Below are 27083 nucleotides of genomic sequence, written 5' to 3' on the forward strand. Positions count from 1 at the left end.
AGTGGTGCCCACCCTGTGGAACACCCTCCCATCAGATGTCAAATAAATAAACAACTATCTGATGTTTAGAAGACATCTGAAGGCAACCCTGTATAGGGAAGTTTTTTATGACTGGTGCTTTAATGTATTTTTAATCTTTTGTTGGAAGCCGTCCAGAGTGGCTAGGGAAACCCAGCCAGATGGGAGGGGTATAAATAAGAAATTATTATTATTATTATTATTATTATTATTATTATTATTATTATTATCACCACCACTGTAGTTCTTTCGCAGACAAGAAAGCATTTCCCTCATAAACAAAAAAGCTGTTGACAAAAGCTCAGGAACACTTTGTCCTAAGGGTAGTTGTGTGATATATCACACACACATCTATATAGCTTCATTTGGGAGAGGGAAGGAAAATCTGCACATGCTCAGAGGCACTGAGCCCAAGGTACCGGAAAAACTCCCACCTGGAAACCAATGTCCCCACTGTGGAAGGACGTGTGGATCCAGAATTGGCCTCCACAGTCACTTACAGACTCATTGTTAAAACCGTGTTTATGGAAGACAATCTTACTCGGCTACAAGGGATCGCCAAGGAAGAAGAAGAAGAAGAAGCAGAAAGAGAGATATTAGGTAGGCAGTGTTTGAGACAAGAAAGGTGTGGCTCTGGCCCCAGAAAATTCTTTGTATTATCCCTGACCAGCTCAGTCTGAGGCTGACAGCGAAGGAAGTGCCACTTAAATTTGGAGTCCCTTCTTGGAAGTGTACCTAACAACAAGGAAGGTTGTCACTCACCAGACTGGGGACAGTAATTGTTCCTGCTGACTGGACATAATACAGGATCTCTGCAATGAAGAAGCTTGGGGAAGGAGGCTTGGCAAGGAAGGCACTGGCTGCAGTTCGTTTGAAAGGCTTGTGCAGAATTCCATGTTTTTAAACCAGACTTCAAAGGAAGGAAGGACGCTGATGCTCTCTAGTGACCGACAGGCAGAATTGTCTCAAAGAACAAAGCAAGAGAACTCTTCAGATGCACCAGGGGCCCTCTGTTGATCTATCTGCCTCTCCTTCTGCACCTCCATTACTCCATTATTGAAATGGTTTAAGGGTCCATAAAATTGTGCTCAAGTTACTGTGAAGAATTGTATTTTTCCATTGCACAGGTGGGGTGAGCTGAGTTTTATGACCGAGTCACAGGTTTTAGGATAGCCTTTCCGAGGGCTCACTAATGTTAATGAAGCAGCCCCCATCGCTCAGAGCCAGGAGTTGCTTTTGCACACAAAGAGCTCCCTTGGCATGGACCAAAATGCAGCAAGTTGGAAAAGATGGAGGCAGAGTTGGTGTGTTCTTGAGTCTTGTACTGGAAACACACTCTCTCTCTCTCTCTCTCTCTCTCTCTCTCTCTCTCTCTCTCTCTCTCTCTCGGTGATCACTCATAGCTGAGTAAGATTGTCTTCCATGAACAGTGAGCCCATAAATGACTGTGGAGGCCAGTTCTGGATCCACACGCCCTTCCACAGTGGGGAGTGGGGACATAGGTTTCCGGGCAGGAGTGGATCCTGGTGAGGGTTTGCCAAGCATGCCTTCCTCTTAGCTCGTTTGTCCCTTTCATCCCGAGTGTCTTCAAAGTCCAGGACTGATACCTTTGGTAAAGGCTGTTCTCCAACTGGAGCCCTCGCAGGCCAGTGTTTCCCAGTTATTGATTTTTATAATGCATTTTTTAAATATTTGCTTTGAGAGCGTCTTTAAAACTCTTTTGTTGTCCGCCAGTATTTCGCTTTCCATTCTTATGTTGGGAATGGAGTAGTTGCTTTGGAAGATGATCATCAGGCATCCGAACAACATGGGATCAATATACAGCAGTATGTAAGAACAGAAATGTATAACTGAGACGATGTATCGTTTATTGTTTTTGTAACATTTAAACCAACTTTCTGCCAGTAAAGCTTTAAATTAAAACATACTTTTTGTGTGTGCTGAGAATATATTTCTTCACATATATTTCTGAATCAGAGCAGGGAGAGGACCTCCTCCGCTGGCTACATTCATAATCTACATCCCTGACCAAATGCCAAGAGCCAAATCAGTGGGGAGAGGAGATTACAGCAAGCGGAGCTGCCCACCAAACTGTTTCCTTGGCAGATTGATTTGTGGGACTTAGGAGAGAGAGACCCACGTGTTGCCTCTTTGCTTTGCTTTCCCATGGAGAGAGAGAGAGAGAGAGAGAGAGAGAGAGAGAATGTACAGCTGGAATGATGAGGAAGGGGAGTCCACAGTAGGACAGAAGGGGTGGATGTTCTGGGGGTTCACTGTATTGGGTGCCTGAGGGTGACCAGGGTATGGTCTTGGCTCAGGGCAGGGTGCCCCTCTATGACATGCCCGGTGCCTTTATGAGGTGGCCTGGAACCCTGCCATGGGCCTCAGGTGGCCCAGAAAGGCAGCAGGGGGAGGCTTAGTTGCTGTGGGCCCACAGGCCTGGGCAGCCAAGATGGAGGTGTCCCACGACTCCTTCAGCTGCCACTTCTCCGGCTGCTTGGTCCCCTGGTTTCTCCTTGGCGGCAGCATCATCTTGTCCCTCCTCGTCTGCTTCTCCCGGAAGATCCTGCGGGGCAGCCTTCTTCCGGAGAGGAGAGCCTGTCCCCTGTCTGCAGATGCCTGGCCCAAGACGCTACGGGTGGGTATCTGGCCTCTGAGGCGAAATGCAGCCAGGACTTTCATGCAACACAGGCACACGGCACTGGTCCATTGCCACATTTGCAAGAACTGACCCGGTTTAGGAACTCTGGTTCTGCACCTGAGCATGCGCAGAAAGGGCAGAAGGAGGGTCAAGGCTTTGGTGGCTCCTTAATGAGCCTGGTAGTAGGTGCAAAAGCTCCTTCAAGTGCCATTTGCTCAGTCTGGGTGCGGTGCTCAATGAAGGATGGTTTGGGAGAAGATGGAGAGCAGCTGCTTCCACGTTTAGCTCTCCGGAGAATCCCTCCTTTTCCCCAACCTGGTGCCCTCCAGCTGTTTTGGACTACAATTCCCGTCAACCTCAGCATCATATGGCCACACTGGCTGGGATTGATAAGAACATAAGAGCCTGCTGGATCAGGCCAAGGTCAGGATTTGAACACAGCAACTGGGATTCAAGAGTATTGTCTCCAACTGTGGATGCAGAGCAGAGCCATCGTGTTTATAATGCATATACAAAACCATTGTAAACACATTAAAACATTAGCAGGATTCTATATACACTTGTAATGCAATAGGATGCATAGATAACTTAGGAAGACGAAAGATTGGAGAAGGATTGATATGTAGTTGAAAATAGAATTAAGAGGACGCATGGATGGGATGGGAGGGGGAGTCAGGAGATTCAGAGTAATCTCAATATGTGGAATATGTATGATCTTTTGATGTAAGTTTATTCTTTCTCTTTCTTTTCCTTTTCTATATTTTCTTTCTTTATGTTTGAAAATCAAATTTAAAAATTAACAAAGGCTCTTTTCCTTCCTTTGAGTAACTCTTCTCCCTCATCTCCTCCTGACAGGCTCATCCCACAAGCAGAGACCGGCCCCAGGCAACTGTAAAAAAGACGAAAGGTAAGGCAGGGTGGGTGGCCTTGGGGGCGCCCCGAGATTCCAGCTCCCCCAAATTGGTATCAGCACCACCAGGTGGCCCTGTTAGGGACCCCTTTTGGAAGCAGGGCTTCTAAATCCAAACTCCCCTTAACTCAGCCAAGCTCTTCTCCTGCTCCTCTTCCTACAACTGCTGTGGCTTTCCTGTAACCTTCCCAACCAGCAGTCGGGCCAGATCCTGCTACTAATGGTGCCCCCAAGGCCCAACTCCTGCATGCCCCAAAATTATCCTCCCCCAATGCCCTTTCTCCTCTCTGTTCCCTGGAGTGGGCGCTTGTGAGGGTTTGGAGGAGGAGGAAGAGAGGCTCTCAGCCAGGTGGGTCTCCATCTCACTCACACGTTCCATAGCATGCCCTGGAAGGGAGATAGGCAACTTGCTGGTCAGAGTTCTGCCTCCTGCTTTTAATTAGAGAATGCAGCAGTGCGGTGGATTTCTTCAATAAGCACACAGCTGTGATGTTTGTTGGGATGACTTTATTTGGTCAGAGCAGCAGTGGCCGCTGGGAATCCCTCAAGAGTCTCCAGGCCTCTAAATCACACAGGCTTATACAGAGGCATTCCCTCGCCTCTGTATGAAAAATCAAGTCACATTCTCAGAAGGAAAAGCATGCTGGCATTGTCAGAGCTGGATGTCTGATTCAGTGAGAGAAGAGCGTGCCTGCTGCCTCTCAGGATAGCTCAAGGCTGAGCTTTTCCCACACAAACATCCTTGACACATTCTTAATTCCATCTCCCAACAATATCCTTTCACGCTCCCTTTTACAGCCTTTGCATGTCGGTTCCCTATCGAAGCCTGTGCTATCATTCTCACCCCAACAGCTCGCCTTCTTCTCCTCTGCAGACCTCCAAGGACAGCGGCCTGGGCAGGCGCGGGATGGCCCCTCGCCAAGGACCCCTTGCCAGGATCCCATCCGCCACCTGCTGTGTGCCAACCCCGCCTGCACCCTCTGCGACAGAGTGGCTGTGCAGGCCAGAAGGCTGGCATACCCCAGAGGACGGGGCGTTCCACCTTCGCCAGCGCCGTTGGACCCCAACACCTTGCGCCTGGAGTACTCCAGTTGCCTAGACATGTCCAAACCACCCGCTTCTGTCACTTTGCTCAAGAGCGACAGCGAGCCTGGTCCTGCGGTTGACCTCTCCCTTTTCACTCCGGGAGCACCTCCTGCGTCCTGCAAAAGCCCTCATCAGCTCAGGCCCACAAAGAAGCAGAGGGCAGCGAAGAAGGCTAAGCAGGAGGGTCTCATGGGCCTGGAGGAATGCATGGGCCACTCTGACGACTGGGTGGAAGAAAAGTCTGTCCTCAGCACCGCCACCTTTTCCTTCTCGGAGATCTCCTTCACGACCAGGACAGACTACAGCTCCTCTTCTGCTCAGTCCAGGACATCCTGCGAAGTCACCCTCCGGCAAGTCTCTGAATGTTCGCTGAGGATTGAGAGCAGCACATCTTCTAGGGCATGGGCAGAGCCTGTGGAGGAGGAAGCCATTGGCAGGAAGAGGAAATCCCCAAGGACCAGCCCCTCCAGAGGGCGTCCCAAGAGACGAGGGCGCACCAGGAAGAAAGGGTCTCCGTTTTTTGGTAAGAAAAGGAGGTTTCTGAGTGCAGAGTTTGCTCCTACAGACACTCCCTTCCTGAAGGAGGCTACCCGGGCAATCTTGGAGCGGCATGTGCTATGGAAGCGAGCCCAGCATGTCCTGGGGCTGCCCCAGTCCCTCCTGCGGTCTCTCCGGGCCTTCATGCCCCCTGCTCCAGGTTCTGCCCCTCGAAAGGCCCCGGGGGGTGTTGTGGCTGTGACCCAGCCTCAGGCTCCCTCCTTTCTGAGCGAGGACTCCAGGGCAGGACTCGAGAAGCACCTGCAGAAGATGGTGCGCCTCAAGCGCTGGGGGCTGCCACAGAGGGTGCGGGAGGCCCTGCGGCACATGGACCCAGCCGCACCACGAAAAGCGCTCCGGCGTGAGGGCCGGGGGCTTGCGAGTTCAGGGGCTGGAGGAGCACAGCAGCAAGCCAGGGCCATGAGCTTCAGACCCACTGGTGCCGCCTCTCCAGCAAAGCTCTCTCCGCCTGCCCAGAAGATGCCTGCCTCCCTGCTGAAGCCACCCCCCCTGGGCTGGAGGTACCTGCAGCCAACAAGCCATCTCCACCCGCCGGCGGAAGCAGAGAGGGTGGCGTTTGCTCCTGAGCCGGCCCGCCTCCCGGTGGCTCTCCCTCCTCGCCAGTTCTTGGCTGACGTGGCACCCGGAGCCCCCAGGCTGCAGCCTCCCGCCCCCCCACCTCTCCCTGCTCTGGAGTTTGTGGCCTCCACTGCCTTGGATGGCCTGGAGACCCACGCCCTCAGGAAGAGGCTCCAGCACCAGTGGGGCCTCCCCAGCCTCCTCCAGAGGTCCCTGCAGCGCTTCCTCCCGGTCCCTCCGCCCCGGAAGCCAACCCGCCTCCTCGTCCCACGGGACTTCCAGCAAGTTCGTCCTGCCATCGGGCAGCTGCCCTGCATCCCGCCAGAGACCAAGAAGCTTCTGGAAAGCCACCTCAAGAGAGTGGTGATAGAGAGGCGCTGGGGCCTCCCCAGGCGGGTGTTGGAATCCCTCCAGCACTTCCAGCCCCCCTCTCCCCTGCCGACAAGAAAGCACAAGGACAGGGAGAAGGTCTCTTGGCCCCATGGAGCGAAGCAGCTTCCCCCCCAAAAGCTACCCACCCTGTCAAAGAGGGGTGCCGACTCCGCCCCAGAGAACCGCTGGGACTCTAAGCATCAGGCCTTGCAGCGGCAAGTGGCCAAGAAAGCCCTGGAGATGCAACTGGGCCTCTTTTCGCCCGTGGTCCGTCTGTCCCAAGAGCTCAGCCGCCAAGCGGGCAGAGAGGCCCTCCCCAGGGTCCTCCCGCGGGGGCTGAGACCCCTCCGGCCGAGATCGCAGCCCTTCCCCTTCCTGGACGAGTCTGCACTGCAGCTGATTGAGCTGAACCTCATCCAGAAACAGCTGACCTACCGTTGGGGGCTGCCCACCCGCTACAGGAGGTCCATGGCCATCCTGGTCCCCAGCCCTCGCCTCTCGCCCAGGGCCGGCACAAGCACAGCCAGGTTCGCTGCCACCGAGACCCTCTTTGTTGGCACCCAAGTCCGGGGAGAGCTGGAGTGGCACGTCAGGAGGAAGCAGGTGCAGCACACCTGGGGGCTGCCTGGCCTGGTCCAGCACTCCCTCCGCAACCTTCTTCTCGCCACCCCCCAGCTGCGCCACCAGAGGCTTGGGCAGGGGACTGTGACCATCCTCCAGGAGAAGCCCTCGTTCCTCCGCAAGGAAACCCGGCATAAACTGGAGCTGAATGTGCGGAAAAGGGTTGTTCTCCAGCGGTGGGGGCTGCCCAGGATGGTACTGGAATCCCTGCGCTTCCTGTTTCCAGAGGTGCGGCTCCAGCCCCCCAGGAGGGAAGCACCTAGATCTCCCCTGGCTCTGCCTGAGGGACGCAGCCCCGGGGACCGCCACAGAGGAGGCTACCTGGGGGCTTTGGCTAGCGTCACGGCGACTCCCTGGAAGGTTCACCTGGTGGTCTTGTACCACGAGAAGATGGAGCAGCATGTGGCAAAGAGGTCCGTGGAGGTGCACTTGGGGGTCTTCCCTCCCGTGGCCCAGCTCTCGTGGCGCCTCGCCTCGCTCTCCACAAGGCCTCTGCTCCCCCAGCTGATACATCCCGGCCAAGGTGCCCTTCGACCTCGGAGCAGCAGCTTCCTTCCTTTCGCCCGCCCAGAGGACGTGGGTCAGATTGAGCTAGCCATTAGCCGGAGCCACCTGGCCTCCCTCTGGGGGCTGGGGGTGCGCTACACGGAGGCGCTGCGGGGGGTGTTCTGTGGGCCACCCACTCGGCCTCTCGCCCCCCAGCAGATGGGCCAGGTGTTTTTGGAGGCCCAGACACCATTCCTGGCCCAGTCGGACAGAGACGTCCTGGAGCTGTGCATCAGGAGCAGGCGGCTGCAGCACCAGTGGGGGTTGCCCGCTCTCATCCAGAGGTCACTGAGGGCCTTGATGCAAGGCTCTCCCCTCCTGCCCCTCCTGCCGGCTGGCCGTAAGGCCATGGTCCAAGTGGTTGTCCTGCCGCAGGAGCTTCTCTTCCTCCCGGGGACGACCTGTAACCACCTGGAGCTCCACCTACAGAAGATGAAGCTGCAGCGGCAGTGGGGGCTTCCCAGGAGAGTCCTGCAATCCTTGAAGATCTTTGCCCCTTCGGGTCTTCTGGGCGAGGTGGGGAGGGGCAGGCCTCGGACACAGAGGCCCCCACAACCCCCTCTGAAACAGGTGGTGTCCGTAGGAGCCGTGGCCTTCCCCCAGGGGTGCCGTGGACAGTTTGACGAACAGGTAAAGGCCGAGGAGGAGGAGAACATCCAACAAGAGGAGCAGGAGAGCAGGGAAGGGTCCTTGAGTGGAAAAGAGGGAGCAGATGAATGCAGCAGCAGCAGCAGCAGCGGCAGCAGCAGCCCAGAGAGCTGGTACGACACAGAAGAGGCTCCAACATCCCACGAGGAATGTGCCAAATATACTGCATCATGCCCAGCCTCCTGCACCCACCAGGTTGGCAAGGGAAGCAGGACATGCCAGGCGCTAGAGCAAAAAGTCCTTGATGGGGACCGGACTCTGCGGAAGACCCAGCCCGGAAGTGAAGGCAAAGGAGAGCAAGCCGGCTCACCTCAGTTCCTGCCCACTGGAGAAACCATCCCCTTGGGCCGCCACAAGGACACTGACAAGAACCTGTCCCTCCTTGGCTCCATCGTGGAGAAGAAGCTGGGCCTACAGCATGGGGTTCACATCTGGCTGCATGACCAGGTAAGGCAGATGGGGGAGAGCCTGCCACAGGGCCACCAGGGGCCTGGCCTTGATGAGGACCAGCGGCATGCGGAGGAAATCAGAGCTCAACATCGCTGGCGTGCCATGAGCTTTGCAGGAGAAGCCGTCACTGTGAAATGGGAAAAAACCCAGTGTTGCGTTAGTCAAGTAGCAGACTCTGCCCGCACCCCCAAAGTGCAGCTGCTTCAGGCAGGCAGGATGGAGTCCCATGTCAACCTTGAAGAATCCTCTGTAAGTGCAGCTTCATGGATGCCCTCGGAAGTGGGCAGAGGGAAGAGTGGAGCGAGAGGCACAAGGCCCACAACAAAGGGGGAAGGGAGAGGCACACTCAGTCAAGATGGGCTGGTTGGAAGTGGAGGACAGAGATCGAGCAGCAGGAAGCAGAGATGGAGAAGCAAAGAGCAGATATCAAACAACAGGGAGCAGAGATCGAGCAGCAAGGAGCAGAGATCGAGCAGCAAGGAGCAGAGATCGAGCAGCAGGGAGCAGAGATCGAGCAGCAGGGAGCAGAGATCGAGCAGCAAGGAGCAGAGATCGAGCAGCAGGGAGCAGAGATCGAGCAGCAGGGAGCAGAGATCGAGCAGCAGGGAGCAGAGATCGAGCAGCAAGGAGCAGAGATCGAGCAGCAGGGAGCAGAGATCGAGCAGCAAGGAGCAGAGATCGAGCAGCAAGGAGCAGAAATCAAGCAGCAAGGAGCAGAGATGGAGGAGCAAAGAGCAGAAGTGTAGCAGCAAGGAATGTAAGCTGAGCACAAGTGACCAGAAATCAAGCAGCAGAAAAAAGAGATCAAAACTTGCGGCCTGGATATTCTGCGGCAGAAAACAGAAATCTGAGGGCAGGGCAAATTCAAGCAAGCGGCAAGGAAGGTCTCGGAGCCACGTGCAGAGCAAACGAGGGCGGAGAGGCAACCATTTGCCAAGCGCCGAACCATAGCAGCACTGAAGGACCCAGAATTTATTTATTTACTGACATAGTTATGTTTTATATTCACAAGAGACCTCATTAAGTAAATTCTCTAGGCACCAAACAAAATAAAAAGAAAATAAGGATCTGAGGGTTGTGTTAGAGCCATCATTGGGTTGCCATGTGTCCTCTTGTTCCGGGACATGTCCTCTTTTTCAGGGGTAAAATTTCTGTCCAGGTGCATTTTTCAAATTTGCCATTATGTCTCTGGCTATATTTTCTCGATGAGACATAGGCATAATTGGGGTTGAAAACTTGCTTTCCTCTTCTCTTCTCCTGCCCCTCTCAGCAATATATCACAGCTTCTATAGCATACACAGAGTTGTTGTTGTTGTTGTTTAGTCATTTAAAAGGGATACAGGTGGGCCAACAGAGCTATAAATTAAAGGCCTTTGCTGATGATTTAGTGTTGTCAGTAGAGGAACTGCTGTCAAGTGTACCCGAGGTGTTGGAAGAAATAAGAAAATATGGGTTTAAAATAAATCGAAATAAAACTTAAGGTTATTGTTTAAAAAATGGATGCAGACAAAAAAAGAAGAATTGCAGTTAATCAGCAGGCTGACAATTGAAAAAACTTGGGAGTTTGGTTAACATAAAAAAAAACCCCAATATATTTCAAGACAAGAATGCTAAAACTTGGAATGATCACAGGCTCTGTTTCTATGGGATGCAAAGACCTAAATCTAGGCTGCAATGCCAATCTTTAACTGCAGATGGCAGAGGGATCCAATTTATTCCTTGACAGGTTCTTATTTGTGTCCTCATCTCCCCCCCCCTTTTTTTCTTTCCAAAGTGTGTTCTGTCCCTAGAATCGCCAGCTGGCCTACTGGGCTCGCTTGACTTTCTTGACAGAGCTGTGTCCAAGTGGACAGTGTTATTTAAAAAAGGAGACTTATCCAGCGTGGCTTGAGAGAACGCAGCCCCGCAGCCTTGCTCTCAAGGCTGACATGCTTACGAAAACGAGCAGGAGACCTTGAGGGTCTAGGTAGAGAATGGAAAGAAGCCCCTCCGGTGGTGGCAGCAACAGGCCTCTCACTGCTGCAGGGAAAGGGGTCAGAGCAAAGTGCCTGGACTTTACGATGGACCAGCAGCAGCCTTTCCGGCTTGGATGGGCTCGCCTGGCCTCTTTGCTGCTCCCCTGGTGACTATCTTGGTTGGCCGATCGGCCAGCAGGTCAAAGGCTCCTTCCCAGCTGCTGTGGCTGCAGGATCCGGGCTTCCTTTCCGCTCAGCAGGAGGAATGCTTGGCTATGCTGGGAAATCTTCAATGCAAGCGGAATGATGAGAAACACAGAGCAGGAAACAGACCGCCGCCTCCCGTGCCGAACCCAACAGCTTCATTTCTCCAGGAACCAGCTTCCCCTAGCAGAGCACAGCAGAGGCCCTTACCGTCATCATCATCATCATCATCATCAAAAAAATTATTTATACCCTGCCCTCCCCGGCCAAGACTCGGCTCAGGGCAGCTAACACCAAATATATAATACATTAAACACACACACACACACACACACACAAAAACAATTGTTAAAATACAGTTCAAAATCACATTTAAAATCAAAATAAAATTAAGTGGGAACCCATGAATCACAACCGTAGGGGTAAGGAATATTAAATGTTCACCAGGCCCAGCCAGTGGCAGAGCTTCATGCTCCGGCACTGGTGGGGGGGGGGGGCGGAGAGCAGGTGGGCGGAGAGCGGGGGGGGGCTTGCGTGTGTCCCGGGGGCATGGCGCACCACCCACAGGGGTGTCTTGCGCGTCCTGGGGGCCTGGCGCTCAGCGCGCGCGGGGGGGTAGCAGCCGCAATGGCACCCCACTGGAATCACGCTGCCAGGGGCGGTGCGCTCCCCCCGCACTCCTCTTCCACCCGTGCTGGTCTCATATGGGCTGATAGATAAATCAAGGGGGCCACTTACATACAGGGCAAAGGATTCTTAAAGGATTCCCAGCCCCCAAATTTCCTTTGCTGGGCATTGTTGCGGGGAGGGAGCCATGACTCAGAACTCCTGCCCTTCCCCCTTTTAAATAATGGTCCTTACAGCAGAAGGGGCACAATGAAGGGCAGTGCCAGGGAGACTCTCAGCTGCCCATCCTATCCATCTGCCAAGAGGCAGAAACACGCAAATGTGCCTTGTGGGTCTGCACCCCGAGACTCTGGAGAGAGCCGCCCCTTCCTCTAGCACCACTGGTCTGGTGAGACTCACTCCAGGGTCCATAGGTAGCCAGAGGACAGGAATGACCCCAGGCTATTGCCTCCTGCTCCTGCGTGATTTTTCTTCTGGCAGGACAGAAGTTCCAGAAGCTCACCAGGTCTGGGCAGAGTCGGCTTTCCTGCCTGGTGGGGCTGGGGCATCACTGCCACTTTCAGACCTGCCAGGTTGAACCAAACTCCCAGTGCCAGCTTATGCCAGAAATCTGGCCCTTGGCCCTTCCTTGCATGGGCATTTGGCTGGCTGGCACTTTTCAGTGGGCTTTCAGTGGGTCTTCGGTAAAGGGAACCCTGACCGTTAGGTCCAGTCACGGACAACTCTGGGGTTGCGTGCTCATCTCGCGTTATTGGCCGAGGGAGCCGGCGTACAGCTTCCAGGTCATGTGGCCAGCATGACTAAGCCGCTTCTGGCAAACCAGAGCAGCGCACGGAAACGCCGTTTACCTTCCCACCAGAGCGGTACCTATTTATCTACTTGCACTTTGACTAGGTGGGCAGGAGCAGGGACCGAGCAACGGGAGCTCAAATCCCCCGTCGCGGGGATTCGAACTGCCAACCTTCCGATTGGCAAGCCCTAGGCTCAGTGGTTTAGACCACAGCACCACCTGTGTCCCTACCCCTTGTCCTAAAAAGGTAAAGGGACCCCTGACCATTAGGTCCAGTCGTGACCGACTCTGGGGTTGCACGCTCATCTCGCATTATTGGCCGAGGGAGCCGGCGTATAGCTTCCAGGTCATGTGGCCAGCATGACAAAGCCGCTTCTGGCGAACCAGAGTAGCACATGGAAACGCCGTTTACCTTCCCGCTGTAGCGGTTCCTATTTATCTACTTGCATTTTGACATGCTTTCGAACTGCTAGGTTGTCTTAGTTGCTCCTATTTTCCACATCCATTTTCAGTTTTTATTGCTTCATGAGATGATGTTCTATTTCAGAATGATTTTTTTGCATATATTTTTTACGATGTACTGTATACTTGAATTTTTATTTATTCATTTATTTTTATTTTGACAAAGTAATAATAAATAAATAAACTCCACCCCCAAGACCATTCCATTGTAACTATCCAGCCTCCCAAAATGTCAACACCTCTTGCGATGGTTTGAGCCCTTTCCGTTTTAACAGTACAAATTCTGCAAACACCTTCCGTATCTCCTCAAAATCATTTCTCCTGCATATTCCCTGTCTTACCTTAATGACACATGTTAATTTAGCATTAATAGCTATATCCCACACTCTTTATACCATTCTTCCATTTTATATTCTGCTTGCCCCTTCCACTTCCTAGTTATCGTAATTCATGCGGCTGTCAATCCATTTGCGAGCAAGTCCTGCGAACCTTCCACCCCATTGTAAATTGATAATAATGCTACCTCTGGATTTTCAGTCAGCTTTAACCTAGTGATTTCTGTTATCTCCTTACATACCTTTTGCAAAAAAAAAAGTTCATATGTGTGAATAAAGTCCGTTTCCTGGCATCCCCTCCAACATAACACCGAATATCCGTTGTTTATTTGATTTAATCTTACTGGTGTTAAATACCATCTCCAAACTAATTTATAATACTTTTCTTTTATTCTTATAGACAACATTTTCAAAGTGTGTTTCTCCCATATTTTCCCCAGCTTAGACTATTTATCTGCCCTGTTGTCTCCTTTTCCCACACCTTTTAATTGCTCTTGTTGATCCTCCATTTCTACTTATATTTTATAAATTTCCCTGGTGTTTTGTTTTTGTTTTGTTTTTTGCAATTCTGAATTTTTTGTACAAAGCACCCTGGGCTTTGGTTTTACACTGGAAGGGCGAAGTGTTAAATTAAATAAAATTAAGAACAAGTCTCTGAACAGGAGCCATGTCTGCAGAATTGCCCCGTTATGAAAACATTGTGTGTCGCTGCGGACTGGGGTGACATCAGCCTGCCATCAATGGCACCTGAGCAGCTCAGCCTGCACCCTGTTGCCAGGCAATGGCCAAACAATGCCAGGCTCTTCTCCCAGCAGGGCATCTGCCGGAAGTCGCAGCCCCTGCCAGGCTGCACAGGCTCCGAAGCACTAGCGCAAAGCAAGGCGCCATTCAATAATCTGCTGGCTCCCGCAGAGAGCAGAAGCCCACTCAGCTGTTTTGCTATTGCACCCATTCAAAGGGGCTTTCAAAGACATGTGGCTGGATAGCTCAGTCAGTACAGTTGTTGTTGTTTAGTCGTTTAGTCATGTCTGACTCTTCGTGACCCCATGGACCATAGCACGCCAGGCACTCCTGTCTTGCACTGCCTCCCGCAGTTTGGTCAAACTCATGTTCGTAGCTTCGAGAACACTGTCCAACCATCTTGTCCTCTGTCGTCCCCTTCTCCTAGTGCCCTCAATCTTTCCCAACATCAGGGTCTTTTCCAAGGGTTCTTCTCTTCTCATGAGGTGGCCAAAGTATTGGAGCCTCAGCTTCAGGATCTGTCCTTCCAGTGAGCACTCAGGGCTGATTTCCTTAAGAATGGATAGGTTTGATCTTCTAGCAGTCCATGGGACTCTCAAGAGTCTCCTCCAGCACCATAGTTCAAAAGCATCAATTCTTCGGCGATCAGCCTTCTTTAGTCAGTACAGTAGGAGATTCTTAATCTCAGGGTTGTGGGTTTGAGTCCCACATTGAGGAAAAAAGGTTCTTGCATTGCAGGGGGTTGGACCAGATGACTCTCGCGGTCCCTTCCAACTCTATGATCCTTTGCAGGGACAAAGGATCCCCTTAACCGGGCGACAAGTCTTTGGGGCCCTTATAGGTGTGAGATTTTGCCACAGTGAGCTGGCTAATCCATCAAGTGCTTCAGGAAATGATAGCTGGATTGCAATTCTTTTTATTTTACTTAGCCAAGTGCAAATGCTGCACAGTGTGTCACATCCAGCAGCAGACCACCCCAAACCTGCCACTTACTGCATCTTCACCAGAGCAGCCTCGTGTCCTTCTCACTAAGGCTGAGTTTGTTCTGGCCCTGGCAGGGCAAAGAAGGCTCTCTCCATCTCAGAGGTGTAGGAGGAATGGCTGCCCAGCCAGAGAGCAGCCACCATGTGCAGAGGATGGCAGGCAGAGTTCACAGGAGCCAAGAATCAGAAATGCCCCAATAAGTATTTACGGGGAACTGAGTAGGGGGGGAAGCAGAAGGAGCCGATTTACTTGCAGCCTTGATGAACCACTTCATAACAAAAAGGCAACTGGGTTGCTTGCAACATAAACCAAGGCGAGTTTCACTTTTGAGAGACTTTTAAAAACAACAGTGAAAAATACAACAGCCCCAAACCAATACCGGAAAGTAAACCGTAAGGCTAAAACAGAGCTAGACACTATTGTTGCAAAAATCAACGTTTGAGGCTGAAGGAAATCTCCACGCGGCGGTGAGAAAACAACTACAGGTATGAGATTGAAAAGGCTGAGAAAATTCCAGGAAGAGCCTTTGCTTGGCACCGTGAGCTTCTCTGGGAAGGACCTTCCGTAGCCAGGGGGCCACCATGGAGGAGACCTTTTCTCCTGTGGAAACACCTGCAGAAGGGCCTTGGGGGAGGGTCTCTAGGTCAGGGTAGGAAACCATGGGGAGGCGGGTATTCTTCAGGTGGCCTGACTCAAGCTCTGAAGGGCCTTCAAGGTCCAGGCCAGGACTTTGAAGTGGGCCTGGAAAGGAGAAGAAGACAATGGAGATAATGAAACCCTGTCTTGATGTCCTCACATTGTCCAGTCCCTGAGCTCACTATTCTGAACCTTAGAGAAGTTTCCAGGCCGCTTTCCAAGGCAGCCCCCTCCTGCAAATACAACGCAGTAACCCAAATCCAAAGTTGACAGGGCTTGGAGGATAACCGAAGGAAGGCGACATCCTAAGGACCAGGGGAAAGATGTTGCTGAAGAGCAGCAGCAAAGGAGTCTCTGACTTCCCAGCTCCCCCCAGGCATGTGTCACCCCCCCCCCCCGTTAGAGGTCGGGGTGCTTGTCTCACGTGGCTTCTTCTTACCCTCTGGAGCTCTGTTTGGCATTGGGAAGGTGGCTGCGAGGCAGAGTGAGCCCCAGGTGGTGTGTGCCTTGGCAGCCGCCCTTGCCCACCAGGTACCGTGTTTCTCATATTTTAAGACATGTCTTATTTTTTTTTTTTTCGAAGAAAATAAGCCTATGGCTTATTTTCGGGGGTGTCTAATTTTTTGCCGAGCCACGACTGAGCGGGAACCAGCAAAGGCAGCAGCCCGCCGCCGGCTTGGAGCTCGGCAACGTGCGCGCTGCTGCCTTTGCCAGCTCCCGCTCTGTTGGAGCTCGGCAAAGCGCCGCTGCTACGGTACCTTTGCCGGCTCGAGCTCCAAGCCGGCGGCGGGCTGCTGCTTCGCGGCTTCTCCTCCTCCTCCTTCTCCTCACTGCCGCCTTTTTCGGGCTCCAGCTCCTTCTTCCCCACAGGCTCCTCCGCGGAAGGCCCGTCCAGCAGCTCGGCCTCTGAGTCGCCGCTGCTGCTGCCGCCTCTTTCTCCTTCTCCGCCGCCGCCGGGCTCTCCTCCTCCGGGCCCCTCGTCCTGGGCGGGAAGAGCGGTGGCGGGGTTCTCGGCGGCCGCCAGGCTCTCCTGGGTCTCCTGCCTTCCCGCTCGCCTCACACGCGCGGCACACGAACAGGCAAGGCGGCGCGCTGGGCCGAAAAGGGGGAGGGAGGGGGGAGGGTGAGCGCAGACGCGCGCGCAGGGGAGGCTCCCTCTCACCGGGCCATGTGCGCGAGAGCGGACCCGGCGGCGAGTCTCGCGAGAGGGGGCAGGGAAATTGAGCGGGACAGCAGCAGCCCGCCGCCGGCTTGGAGCTCGGCAAAGCGCGCACTGCTGCCTTTGCCGGGTCCTGCTCATGTCTTATTTTTGGGGTATGCCTTATATTTCGCAAGGTCTTGAAAATCCTGCCATGCCTTATTTTTTAGGGATGCCTTAAAATATGAGAAACACGGTACACACGCAGCGGCTGAAGGCTGAGTCATCTGTTCTGCGTCTGGTGTTGTTTAACTGGGCTGCCTCTTATTTGCCTTTCCAGGCACAGGCGGCGCAAAGCAAACGGCAGGGACAGGGCAAACAGGAACAGGTGTGCAGCTCCCTCCTGTTCAAGCAAAGGCGATGCAGCCTAGAAGCGGGCGGAGACTGGCCAGGTGAAGAATCATAGAATCGTAGAGTTGGAAGAGACCGCAAGGGCCATCCTGTCCAACCTCCTGCCGAGCAGGAAACACCATCAAAGCATTCTTGACATATGCCTGTCAAGCCTCTGCTTAAAGACCTCCAAAGAAGGTCTCCAAAGAAGAGGGAAGCCCACGACTGAATGTCCTGGCCCAGGCTGCTTCACTCCAAGGAGGATGGCCACACACGCACTAAGAAGGCCATAGATAATTATAATTATAATTATAATTATTATTACTTATACCCCACCCATCTGGCTGGGTTTCCCCAGCCACTCTGGGCGGCTTCCAGCAAGAGATTAAAAATACATTAAATTAGATAATGATGATAAAAATAATGATTTTTTAAAAACTTCTTAGTTGCTTGTCACTCAAAAGTCTCAAGCAACTTGAATATATATAAAAATACACACACACAAACACACACACATAACACCATAAGGGGGAAAGGGGCGATCGTTTCTACTGTCATATAATACCTAAAACTTATGGAAACCCAAAGTCACAAATAACACACCCACTGTATAAATAGCACATAACCTCAACTACGGTAAATAATAAACAGAGATCACTCCCACCCACTAATTAGAAGAGAAATACCAGCGACTATTCCCGTCTCCCTTTCACTTTCCTGACCCACCCCAAAGTCTGCTGTCCTGCCAGCGGATACAGATGGGGGGGGGGACGGGACGACTCCATCCTGCTTCCCTTCCAGGGAAGGCTGCATGAGCAGCAACAAGGCGAAAGAGAAAAGTGAAAAGAATTTACCTTCTTACTTCTACTTTTCACATTATTTCTGCTCCTTCTTTCCGGGAACTTGGTGTACAGATTACTTAAAATATGGTTTGTAGTCCTGAAATGAGTTTGTGTATTGGAAAAATATTTGTGTTTTTTATTTTTCCTCTTTGTGTGTGTGTGTCTTTATTTCTATTTTTCATTATTTTTACTTGTTTCGATCATGGATTGTTGGTGTAGATGGTTTTTTCTTGGAAAATGAATAAAGCATTTATAAAAAAAGAAAATAAAAAAATTCCTTCAGTAGCACCTTAAAGACCAACTAAGTTTTTATTTTGGTATGAGCTTTCATGTGCATGCACACTTCTTCAGATACAGTGAAATGGAAGTTTCCAGGCACTTATGTAGAGAAGGGGTGGGGAGGGGTGGGGATGGGGAGGGGGGATCACTCAGAAGGGTGGTGGAAATGGGTGATTGACTGACTGATAGCTGTTGATGACCGAAAACGACTGCAAATGGTTTTGCATGAAAAAGCAAGGGTTGAGATGGCTGAAGATCGCTTATCATGTATAATGAGATAAGAACCCGATATCTATACATGATAAGCGATCTTCAGCCATCTCAACCCTTGCTTTTTCATGCAAAACCATTTGCAGTCGTTTGCGGTCATCAACAGCTATCAGTCAGTCAATCACCCATTTCCACCACCCTTCTGAGTGATCCCCCCTCCCCATCCCCACCCCTCCCCACCCCTTCTCTACATAAGTGCCTGGAAACTTCCATTTCACTGTATCTGAAGAAGTGTGCATGCACACGAAAGCTCATACCAAAATAAAAACTTAGTTGGTCTTTAAGGTGCTACTGAAGGAATTTTTTTATTTTACTTCGATCCAGACCAACACGGCTACCTACCTGTAACCATAAAAAAAGAAAGAAAAGAAAGTGGAAAGTGAAATTATTGTTAATTACAAAACAGCAGCAACAACGCGGAGCCCCTTGTGCTTTGCTGCCTTCCTGCAGCTCGCGCCCCCTCTTCCCTAGCGGCATCTCTACGCCGGCTGGGCTCTGCGCGGGACGGGTGGGCGAGGGGGCTCCTGAGAGCGCGCAGAGTGCCCTTTCTCTCTCCCGTCCGCTGCGCGGGTCCCGACTAGGCAGGTGCGCCCCCCCCCCGGCGTAGGTGCGCGTGGCCCGGCGAGGGGCGTGGCCGCCGGCGCCACAGGTGCGGGCCTCTGTCCGGCCTGGCCCCGCCCCTCCCGTGCCGGCCGGGCGCGGCGATTGGCTGCGTGGCGGCGTCGCCCTTCGCGACGGGGTCTCCGGCGCGCCTCCCGGTGGGTCGGCCCTCAGGCGCCGCCGCCGCCGCCGCTTGCCCGGCCGCCCTCGCGCTCGCCTTGCTCCTCGCCTCCCGCCTCCCGCCGCCGCGGGTTCGAGTCCCGGCCTCGGCCTGGCGGGTCGGGGGCATGAGGAGGACGAGAGGCCGGGCGCCGCGCGGCAGCACCGCTCCCCCACAGCAGAGGCCTCCGCGCCGGAGGAGGAGGCGGCGGCGCCCCGGAGGACGACCAGGCAGCCCGGCCCGCCCGCCGAGAAGCCGCTGAGCCCGCCCGCGCCATGTCCCTCCTCTGCGTCCGCGGTGAGTCCCGGGGGCGGCGAGGGCGCCTCGGAGCAGGCGAAGAGGGGAGGCTCCTTCCTGGGGGGGGGGGCGAGAGGAAGCTCCTCACGCGCAGTCATTATCCTTACTAATAATAATTAATAATAACGTGAAGCGCAGCCTGGGCTCCCACGGAAGGGATCGGTCTGTCGCGTTGCTCCCGCAGCCAAAGGGTTAATGCAGGCGGGTTTGTTTGTTTGTTTGTTTGTTTGTTGCGCTGATTCGGTGTCTCCCTCGCCCGCCTCTCCGAAGATGCTCTTCCCCGGCGCCTCCCAGACCATAGCTGCCAAGTTTTCCCATTTCTCGCGAGGAAGCCTATTCAGCATAAGGGAATTACCCTTTAAAAAAGGGAGAACTTGGCAGCTATGTCCCAGACCCCGAGCGCCCCTTTCTCTCCTCCTGACTCCTTCTTCCCCCGAGGATGGGGGGCTCCTCCGCCCCTGCCTGAAACCCCCCAAGTGGGCTGGGGCTGCGTTCTGGACCAAGGGGCGGGGCGCTGCTTCCCCCTGCCAGCTGTTGCTGGGAGAGAAAGCATGGGGCAAAGAAGTTGGGCCATCCCAGTCTGGGACATAGCTGCCAAGTTCCCCCCTTTTTTTAAGGGAAATCACATGGGGTTCGAAGAGCCCCCAAAAGTATTTCAATTAGCTTTTAAGAACTTGTAGACGCTGGCAGAGGGAGACTTAACACAAGTCAGAAGCAGCCAAGGCGCTTGGTCCTGCAACGACCAAGGGGCTCTCATAGCAATACAAGGAAGTGAAATGAGGAGCTCCTTAATCTGGTGATGTCAGATGGTTACACACCAGGGCAGCAACACGGAAACAGCCCTCCTCTTACCTGTATTTTGGTAACAAAAGGCAAGTCAGGTGCCTAAGACAACTCCCCCCCCCCCCCCCGTTGTTGTTTTTGGCCAGGAACTACAGCATTTGAGGCTGCTTCTGAGGAAGTCCATTCCATTGTCAAAAAGTTATTAACTGCCAGAAAGCTATTCCCAATATTCAGTTGGAATCTCCTTTCTTGCAACTTGAATCCATTGAGTTGGGTCCTATGCTCCGGAGCAGCAGAAAACGAGCTTGCTCCATCCTCCATGTGGCAGTTCTGTAGATATGTGGGTCTGTACAAATGTATGCACATACTGTACCCACAACTCAGGATAATACGTCACACATCTGATGAATTGGACTGTAGTCTGCGAAAGGATGCTGGGCTGAGTTTGTTAGTCTGTAAGGCAAGAAGCGGGGGCCTTATTTTAGACTCCCACTCACATCAGACTTGGCCAGTGGGGCCAGTGATGATGGATGTTGTCAGCCCACTCCATCCAGAGGGCCACAGGCTCCTCATCCTTCCTTTCAGGCATTTGGTTGCTGTAATGTGGGAAGACAGGAGTGCCTGGCATGCTCTGGTCCATGGGGTCACAATGAGTCAGACCATAGCTGTCAACTTCCGGATTGGAAAATAAGGGATCAGCAGCGGTGCGGCACCAGAAGTCGTTTCATGCGCAGAAGTGACTTCTGGTGCCGGCTCTACCTGATTTCCAGTGCCCAGACATGGGCACAGCGGCACCAGAAGTTGCTTCTGCGCATGTCCAGAAGCAACTTCCGGTGCTGGGCTGCCCGTATCCGCATGTCTGGGCACTGGGAATTGCCCTTCGCGCATGCGCAGAGGCGATTTTCGGCCGGCAGGAGCTGCTTATAAATCTGGGGGAATTGCGGGATATTTTGCCATTCGGGATAACAGTGGGAAACGGATTTAAATACGGGGATTTCCTGCGAAAAACGGGAGACTTGACAGCTATGAGTCGGACACAACTAAACAACAATGTGGGAGTCGGTGGAGAAAAACCAAACACGTCTCCTAAGAATACCAGTATCCTTAAAAGTCACAAATCCCATGTGAGTCTGCATGATTTTTGTGTGCCAAGGCTACATCATGCGCTTGTTTAAGCCTTGTTGCCCCTCGATTGTCCAAATGATGCACTGAAGTAGGGGAAGAGAATGTGCTGCCGTTGTTTTGCCACCTTCTCCACTTTTATGTGGGGAGCTTCTGTAGATGGGGAAGACAAGTGTTTAGATGCTGGGCGTGACCGCCATGTTGGTGAGCTGCTTTTAGGTCAGCTGTGGGTCTGGAAATGCTGCGTTTGAAGTGGCTGGCTAAATTGGGGGACCTTTCTTCACAGTGTGCCGCTGATTTCTTGTGGTTTTGTTACTTTGGAACATAGGGAGCTTTCTTATACAGTGTCAGACCAGTACTCCACCTATCTCAGTATATAGCAAGCCTGTCCATTGACGAAGCAGAGGATGGGCATATGTCATGCTTATTCTGCACAGCTTGAACTTAACGGCCACTGGAAAACTGCCAGTGAGCAGAAAAGCAAAAGGCACATGGTTTCTTTTCGCTTGCTTCCTTGTTTGGGTGTTCAATATTTTCATTGTTGTGCTTGCCAACTTGCATCTGCCACTGTGTGTGAGGGAGAAGCCGACAGATTTCCCGTACCACGGCAGTGCTGAGTGGAATAGGATTTGGCCAAAGCACTATAAAAATAAGCACTCCCTGCATCTATCTGCATATTTCTGAGTACTTACTGTAGTGCCATTTTAAGAGGAACAGATGCTTTGCTGAAATCAGTGATTATCTAACTCTGAACTCAACTATAGCGATTCACATGTGGTTTGAGCTGGACAGCCCTCCTGCCTCCCCCATGCCTGATCCTCTGTTAACCTGAGGGGGGGGGCGGAGAGAAAGGTGCTTCCTTAACTGAAGAGGGCCTTCTTTGTTTTCAAGGTTATAACTTGTTGCTTTCTTATTTGCCTTGCACATTCTCAATGAGTGGAAGCATCAAGGATATGTGAGGCCTTACCAGGGGTAGCTTGCTTTTTCCTGGAGGGATGGGCTGGAGAGTGTCTACAGGAGCTCCTGAGCCTTGCTATGTTTCAGAGGTTAGGTAGAACCTTTTCTTCAAATCTGCTGTTTAGCTTTCCAGGTTACAATACACTGTTTCTTGTGGACCACCTCGAGCCATTGCGCAGAATAAAAAATGCTGCATGCACAAAGTGATTTACGAAGGGTGGTAAACAAGAAGAAACACCATGAAAAGAATGGGAATAAAGGAGCCTGATGCACAAACTGTAGTTTTTACATTGCAAAGGCTTGGTTCCAGTGTTTGAAACTCAGGTGTATAAGCTAGGTGCCCAGAAAAAAAACCAGGGACAGGTCTCTAACAGTGAAGGTGCCCGATGGACCTTGGTGGGAAGGAAATTGCACAACGGTCGCCCACCCCCAATATACTGCCTCCCAATCCAGGAATCCCATGACAGGGTGAACCTAACTCAGCCCAAATCCTCATAGCAAACACCAGAGGAATGATGTTTTTCTTTTAGCAAATAGTTAAATAAAACAAACAAACGTGAAATAACTATCAATCATAATAAGAAAGCATAACTAATAAAACATCAGAACTACAGCTAAGAACATAAACTACAATAACATGTATTGATGGTGTCTTTTATCATGTGGACTACAAACATAAGTGAAACTCCTTAAAAACAAACTCATGGGAACAACTATATAGCTGACTATATCTACATCTAAAAGTTCAAGATGCAACTTAATCCAAACCATACATGAAAGACAGTGCCGTATATAAACACCTCCACCAAGATAAATCGGGCACCCGTGTTAGTCCCTCCCCCCCAAAAAACCCCCCAAACCCAGCCCCAAACAGACCATTGGTCCCTCATTCCTCCAAGAGTGTCTGGAGTTCCACATCTCGAGCAACTCCTTCCACATCCACTGCAAACAGCAGTTATGAGTCCCAACCAAGTGTTCAGTGTCCTATTTAGTATCCAACGACACCATTCCCCCACCCCACTCACAACAGTTGACTTTGGGGTTTATGGGGGACACCCAAACAGCACATGTTTTCCCCTTAAATATTTTTTGTACTTGGGCCAACCCTGAGGTTCCCCTGCCATGGCCTCGTTCTTGTCTGTTGATGGTGCTGTTTTGGCTACATAAGATCCAGCCCATGGAGAACAAGTTTGCTATTGGTATAAAAGTAATAATTGTATTTCCACATCCTTCTCCTCTTGCTGTTTCCTCCAGAACAGGAGATTTAACTGTTTCTTTCTCTCCCCCCCCCGTTGCTACCATTAGAGGTTGAAGGGGGGGAAGTGTTGGAGCCCGCCATGGGTGTACCATTCTGAAATAAACCTAAGGGAGACAGAAGATGTGGCCTGCAGGGTGTTGATTTTGGAACTGGCCATTAATTTTGTTAGTGATAACTGGGTTTTGACGTAAATGCGCATGAACGTCATGCATATTTATGTGCTACCAGTGCTTGGGGAGTTTTACCTTTAAAAAGAGAGTTGAATTTTAAATTACAGTGTCTGTGCTTTTAGAATACTTTTAATACTGGAACAGGAGCCTGTGCAAGGGAGTCATCAAAGAAGAGCAACATGGGGGTTGGGGAGCATGTTTCGGTCACTCACATGGACAACCAGGCATCAACAGAAACTCTGGCTATAACCCATGGCTGGAGGGTTGTGTTAGCTGTTTGTGATGAAAAGATATGCTTTACGCAAAGAGTTAATTGTGAATCTTCACTTGTCCGGCTGGCAGCATTTGAAGAGCAAGTGCTATTTAAAAACTCCTCCAGGCAGCGTCCGCATAGAGGCCCCATAGCTCTTGTCACCCTCACAGTCAAGATAGAACCAACTGAAGGACCAGCCAATCCCAACGGCCTCCTTCCTTCCCCAATACCACCTGCTCTTCGTGCAATACATTTCCTTTAAAAAAATTATTTCCCCCCCCCCATTTTACAGCAAATCAACAAAAGAAAAAAGATTTTTCACTACAAATTCCAATATCTTATTTTGACCTTCTCCTCTTTCTGCTGTTTCTAATGTTTGTATCATTTTTTCTGCATTTCCAAATTAAACCTAATTATTATTTATCCCATATAATCAATATTTATTATGTCGCTGCATGTCTTTACATCAATCCTGCGAATGATTTGACCTGTTTACAGTTATTTTGTAAACATACAATAAATGATTGCCGCTCTATCGTCTTATTTTTCCAGTAAGTTTTGCCATTTCTGCGTATTCTAGTACTGTAGTTTTTGTTGCCATTCTCCTTTGGTCGGGACGTTGTCTTCTTTCCATCTTTGTGCTAACATCACACAGCCTGCACTGGTTGCAGACATAAATAAACTTTTATACTGTTTAGGCATCTCTAATCTCATTATCCCCAAAAGAAAGGCCTCTGGGTTTTTTTTTTTTAAAAAAATTAACCTTAAACACTTTTTTCAGCTCGTAACATATCATTTCCCAGTAGACCTTTACCTTCTTACATGTCTGCCACATAGGGAAAAAGGTACCTTCGTTCTCTTTACATTTCCAGCATATATTCTATTCAGATTTGTACATTTTTGCTAATCTATTAGGTGTCAAATATCATCTACAGTATAAATCAAGTTCAAATGACTTCCCTTTAACCCATAACATGCTGTAAAGTTCAAATCTGCATTCCACAGTCGCTTCCGCGCTGACATTTCTATAGCACGTTCTATATTTATTCCCCAAGGTATCCTGGAGGATTTTGCTTGTTCATCTTTTGTTTGCCATTCTGAGAGCATCTTGTGCATTTTTGACATCACTTTAAGAGTAGTGCCTGACAGATCTCTGTCTCGTTGAGAAGTTGGACACACAAAACCCATTTTTTAATCTGATTTAAGCAGGTCGTTTACGTAAATGGTGATACTGTAACCAAGTGTGCAATACATTTCCTATGAAATTTCATAACAAATAGGAACAGGTTGTGCTCATTTAGCGAGTGCCGAGTCCTTTGCTCCTAGGCTCAAGAGGAGCCTGACTCTGTTTCTGTTACTTCACTTTCATTCCCTTATTTAGTTGCAACAGGTGTGGCAGTGAAGTGCAGTGAAGCTTCATACTTGGCTTCCTAAGCAAGGGCCATTTGTCCTCAGTTCCCCACCCTCTTAGCAATGCCCCTCCTGAGGTCTTCCCGTTACTCTAATGCAGGGCTGGCCAACTCCCAAGAGAGTTCAAAACTGGCAGTGATCTACCCCCTTTTTTGAGGTTCAGGTCAAAGTTGTTAAGGTGTTTTTAGGGAGGAGGAAAGCCCTGTTTTGGGGGGAATCAAAGTTCTACCAGTGATCTACCACAGGCGTCAAGTGATCTACCTGTTGGACATGCCTGCTCTAACGGACCAAGGGGGGCTTGGGAGTCTTCTCTTTCTGGAAGATTTCCCCTCCTGACTGGAAGGAGACCCCAGTTTAGTTTGTCTTCCTGCAGCGCCTGCCTCTCCTGGCTCAGACTCAGCCCTCCATTTTTCCCCAGACCCTCAACCCGCTCTTCCTATCTGAGCTGCGAGGCTCCGTTTTTGGGCTGTCGGTGGTCTCCTCAACTCAGAAGCGGCTCTCTCCATCAGGCAAACCCTCACCTGAGGCCTCTTTCTCATCCAGTGCTAGAGACACTGATATATAAGCGAGGTGCCAAATGGCTCCTCGAAACAGGGTTACAGTCGCCAAAACGGAACGGCTACTTGGCATTTGGAGGCCAGGCAGCTCTAAAGTCATCTTTTTCAACACCGCTTTGGGGTTCCTGAAATTCATTCTGATGGTGAAAACAGAATATCGCGGCTAGAATTTGACAGGATGTTTTGCTTGTGGGTGAGAGCAGTCCAGATCCAAGGGTCCCCAGGGATGCACCTCCAGATAGGGGGGGATGTCGGGCACCATCCTGGCACCCGGGCACCTTCCCTTGGTCGCAAGTCGTGCATGGGCAATTTCTGTAAGAGAAACACTGGGGTCTAGGTTTTTTAAATACTGTTTTTATTTATTTTCATGGTACAGAAGATAACTTTTGAGAAAACAATTGTTGCAACAGTAAACAACAGGTAGAGACTTATCATGCCATGTGTTAAAGTATCATTTGATTGCTCTAAGAGATCACACCACATTTTCCCATGAGTGCTGGGTGGAATCCTGCCACAGTCTGAACAATTTATGTACAGTACTCAATAAACATTTGACATGTGTCATAAAAGGAATGTGGATTGTGTTTGCCCTTTGCCGCTCTCACCTGGCACGTTAGTTTCTCAGCCAATACTATTGACCATACTCTGTTATACCAAGAATTAATGTTTGGCCCAACACTGGTTTTCCAACATCTGGCTATCTCCAAATGAGCAGCAGTCAGTAGAAAGGCTAAGGGGTCATCTTTAGGACAATCATGAGCAGACGGGATCCTAAGCCCAAGTAGTGGGAGTGCAGGGGACATTTCCATTGCTTTGTTGTGTATCAAGCTTATTTCTGGGAAGACAGCATTCCAGGAGGCTTTGACAATGGCACACCACCCCCACATAGGGAAATATGTCCCTTTGACTGCGCCTCCCCTCCGACAATTGTGATTGACTTCCTTACATGTTTGGGATAGCCTCACCCACCCATTTTTCTCTTTGGCCATTTGTGTTATTAGAGCTTTATAACTTGGGTCAGCTGGAGGCTTGGGGTCTGGTGGACTTGTGGGCTCTGCTCCAGGATCAGCCCCTTCCTTCAGGGTCTGCTCCATTAAAAATGTCCCTTATGAGGGACCAGCAGCCTCTTCTTGCCTCAGACTCGCCTCATGCTGTTGTCTGGAGTTTCTCTCATCGTGTTAGTTTGTTTGCGTTTTCTTTCTTCTTAAAGCTTAGATTACGTTTCGGTGAACCACTTATTTTTCCTAAAGGAGAATAAGCTCTGCTGAGGAAAGGCGTAGAATGTCCTAAACTTGGGGGTGTGATGGGATATTCCCCATTTGCCCAGAGAATTGGTTTTATTAATCATCCCCCCCCCCCCACGTCCACAACCATTTCAAACGCGGCTCTCATCTCAAACCCGGCCCTATCTCTGTCCTTCTCCTACCCTAGCCCTTTTGCTATTTAAGTCTCTCC

The 27083-nt window shown here is 51.0% G+C and overlaps 2 protein-coding genes and 1 long non-coding RNA gene across 9 annotated transcripts in view; 2 read left to right on the plus strand and 1 right to left on the minus strand.

Annotated features, from left to right (window-relative positions):
- The first annotated feature begins 2470 nt into the window (after positions 1 to 2470).
- Positions 2471 to 9359, plus strand: LOC148684495 (uncharacterized). Its single transcript, XM_088652737.1, has 3 exons — positions 2471 to 2656; positions 3515 to 3566; positions 4444 to 9359. Exons 1-3 carry the CDS (start codon positions 2471 to 2473, stop codon positions 9357 to 9359), a joined length of 5154 nt encoding a protein of 1717 aa, XP_088508863.1.
- Positions 9360 to 12562: 3203 nt separating this feature from the next.
- On the minus strand, positions 12563 to 15677 carry LOC148684496 (uncharacterized). Its single transcript, XR_015946013.1, has 2 exons — positions 15582 to 15677; positions 12563 to 15247 (listed from the first exon to the last, which is right to left on the minus strand). It is a non-coding gene; the product is annotated as an uncharacterized LOC148684496 (long non-coding RNA).
- Positions 15678 to 18746: 3069 nt separating this feature from the next.
- The window catches only part of UNC13B (unc-13 homolog B), a 160196-nt gene continuing 151859 nt past the window's right edge, over positions 18747 to 27083 (plus strand). For 4 of the 7 annotated variants that reach the window (XM_088652780.1, XM_035100684.3, XM_088652779.1 and 1 more), the window contains exon 1: positions 18959 to 19118. In XM_088652780.1, the coding sequence (XP_088508906.1) occupies positions 19097 to 19118 (22 nt within the window). In that variant the 5' untranslated portion in view covers positions 18959 to 19096. Of the gene's footprint in view, positions 19119 to 27083 lie in introns of all 7 variants that reach the window. The other 3 variants (XM_088652781.1, XM_035100685.3, XM_088652782.1) reach the window with 3 other exon arrangements.

This window comes from Zootoca vivipara, chromosome 10 (assembly GCF_965207765.1).
Source record: "Zootoca vivipara chromosome 10, rZooViv2.hap1.1, whole genome shotgun sequence".
Taxonomy (NCBI): Eukaryota; Metazoa; Chordata; class Lepidosauria; order Squamata; family Lacertidae; genus Zootoca; species Zootoca vivipara.